Consider the following 2,466-nt stretch of genomic DNA (forward strand, 5'->3'; position numbering starts at 1 on the left):
CCTCCCCGGCAGCACGGGCTCACCCTCAGGTGGAAGAAATCTTTTAAGGTTTTTTTGTGCGGGCTAACATCAGGAGGGTTTGTCTGGGCCAGCCAATCAGGTCCCTCCCCTGCTATAGATCGGCTGCTATAATACAAAGCAGTAAAAGCGGTCGCCCTCACACAGGCGGCTGCAGCTCCACTCCACTCCAGATCCCGTGGCTTTTAATTCCCCTCTACTTTTTTGAACCCTCCTTCCGCGCGCCCCCCGCCACTGCCGTTTCTCTGTCAGGCGTCCATTTCCGCACCTGCCACGGTAGACAGCAGGACACGGAGCAGCAGCGGAGGAGACAAGGACATTAGTGGAGGCAGACGGCGGAGAGAAGGACAGCAGCGGAGCCGCGCTTCACCTCATCTTACAGGGAGCAGAGATTCAGCCGAAGACTCGGAGATGGTTCTCTGGAGCACCGTCGCCTCGGTCGCTCTCATCTGCTTGTCCTTGCTGTCCTCCGGGATGGGCTGTGGACCGGGCAGGGGCTACGGCAGGAGGAAGCACCCGAAGAAGCTGACACCTCTGGCGTACAAGCAGTTCATCCCCAACGTGGCGGAGAAGACCCTGGGGGCCAGCGGCAGATACGAAGGCAAGATCACGAGAAACTCGGAGCGATTTAAGGAGCTGACTCCCAACTACAACACTGACATCATCTTCAAGGATGAGGAGAACACCGGTGCCGACAGGCTCATGACTCAGGTGAGAGAAACACACGGAATAACCTTTTTTTTTTTTTTTTTTATTCCCACTAGAACGCACCATCACTGCGCACTGCAACCTCCTCCTGCTGCCACTGGCTGCAGCGCACCTCCAGTCCGGTGTCGGAGCCGCGGCTCAACTCTTCACTTCACTCTCTGCATCATTATTTTAAACTTCACTGTAAAAAAAAAAAAAAAGCATCTATATTTGTATCTCCCAGGATCTGTGGCCTCGCGGCCGTGCCGCACATCATCCACGCTGCCTTATATTTCATGAAGACATCCACCTGTAAAAAAAAAAAAAAGGAACAGGGCACGTGCACGTGCACGCGCTGATGCTCCGAGGCACGGAGCAGTTTCAGATGTAGAGCTCCAGCTGCGGGCGGACAGTCAGGACACTCGGCCTTGTGTGTGTGTGTGTGTGTGTGTGTCTGACAGGACGTGGTTCCTGCAGACAGTTCCTAGAACGGACCGCTGCCTTTCAGCTCCTGCTGCAGCAGAACCATTTATTTAACAGCGTTTACATGAGCGGTTTGGTTGATGAAGATGATGATGATGATGATGATGATGATGGTATCTAATTTCCAAATAATCTATCCTCAGTGAGAGGGTGAGAGAGGGAGAGAGAGTATGACTTCCAGAGTCTCTTCTGTCAAAGTGTCTCATAAGAATGAGAATAAAATGAACTCCTGCTGCTGAAGGTGGACGTGTGAAATATTATTACTATTATTATTGTTGTTATTATTATTATTGTTATTATCATTATTATTACAGGGCTGAATAACGCGGGCGGGTGCGCGCGTCCTAGTCCTTGAACCCGAGTTTTTACAGAGACTCCCTGGAATATTCCCTGTGCGCGTGGACACGGTGTTCCCTCACCTAGTCGCCCCCCCCCTCCCCCCTACCCCCGGCTCCACCACACACACACACGTCTCCCGGTCCCCTACACCCGGTGTTTCTCGTCAGATTGTGCAGCATTAAGTGTGTCTAAAGCTGCGGCGCGCACACGGACCGTGCGTCGGATGGAGAAGCAGGTTTGACTGCAGCGACAAAACCGAGGTTTTTCTCAAACACAGACAAATGTTCCGTTTTTTTTCTCCAGATTAATTGATTGGAAATGTTTTCATAAATATCTGTGTGTGTTGGTGAGACCCGAACGTGACGGTCTGAGGTTGAACCCACGACCTGCGGTCAGCGGGAGGCCGCGGTGAGTGGAAACATTTGTCCTCAACCACACTGGCCCCAGAGAGCGACGGCCCGGGGCTGCTTTACGGCCTAAGTCGTAAGCGTCATCACATGAGGATTTACGCTGTGACAACGCGACTTAGCGCGGTTCCAAACAGCTCTGCGCACCGAGCTGGAGGCTTTTACGCACGGCTTTTTACGCACGAACCTGGTGAACTTCACTGGTCTCCTAACAGTCGAGCTGCTCCTGCTGCTGCTGCTGCTGCTGCGGTATCACAGTGTGAAGACGGCCGCCAGCAGAGGCGCTGTTACAGATGGTGTTTCACTGAGTGACGGCTTTAATAAATAGATTTTTATAAATATGATGATGATGGTGAGGAGGGGGAGGAGGGGGAGGAGGAGGGGGAGAAGGGGGAGGCTCAGCTGATCCAGTAACTCCAGCTCTGCTCCACTTCAGTCCGGTTTTGGACCCAGGTGTCTTCTGGGTCGATGTAACCTTTGGTGGTCTGCCAGCCAGATCTTTAGAACCAGTTTCTACATTGCTCTTAAAGTC

At 52.6% G+C, this 2,466-nt stretch overlaps 1 protein-coding gene across 1 annotated transcript in view; it reads left to right on the forward strand.

Moving 5' to 3' along the window:
- The first annotated feature begins 32 nt into the window (after window positions 1–32).
- The window catches only part of shha (sonic hedgehog signaling molecule a), an 8,652-nt gene continuing 6,218 nt past the window's right edge, over window positions 33–2,466 (forward strand). Inside the window, exon 1 of the mRNA XM_008308370.3 lies at window positions 33–729. Coding sequence (XP_008306592.1) covers window positions 430–729 — 300 coding nt within the window. The 5' untranslated portion in view covers window positions 33–429. The remainder of the gene's footprint in view (window positions 730–2,466) is intronic.

Source organism: Cynoglossus semilaevis, chromosome 3, assembly GCF_000523025.1.
Source record: "Cynoglossus semilaevis isolate Cse_v1.0 chromosome 3, Cse_v1.0, whole genome shotgun sequence".
In the NCBI taxonomy this organism is placed as follows: Eukaryota; Metazoa; Chordata; class Actinopteri; order Pleuronectiformes; family Cynoglossidae; genus Cynoglossus; species Cynoglossus semilaevis.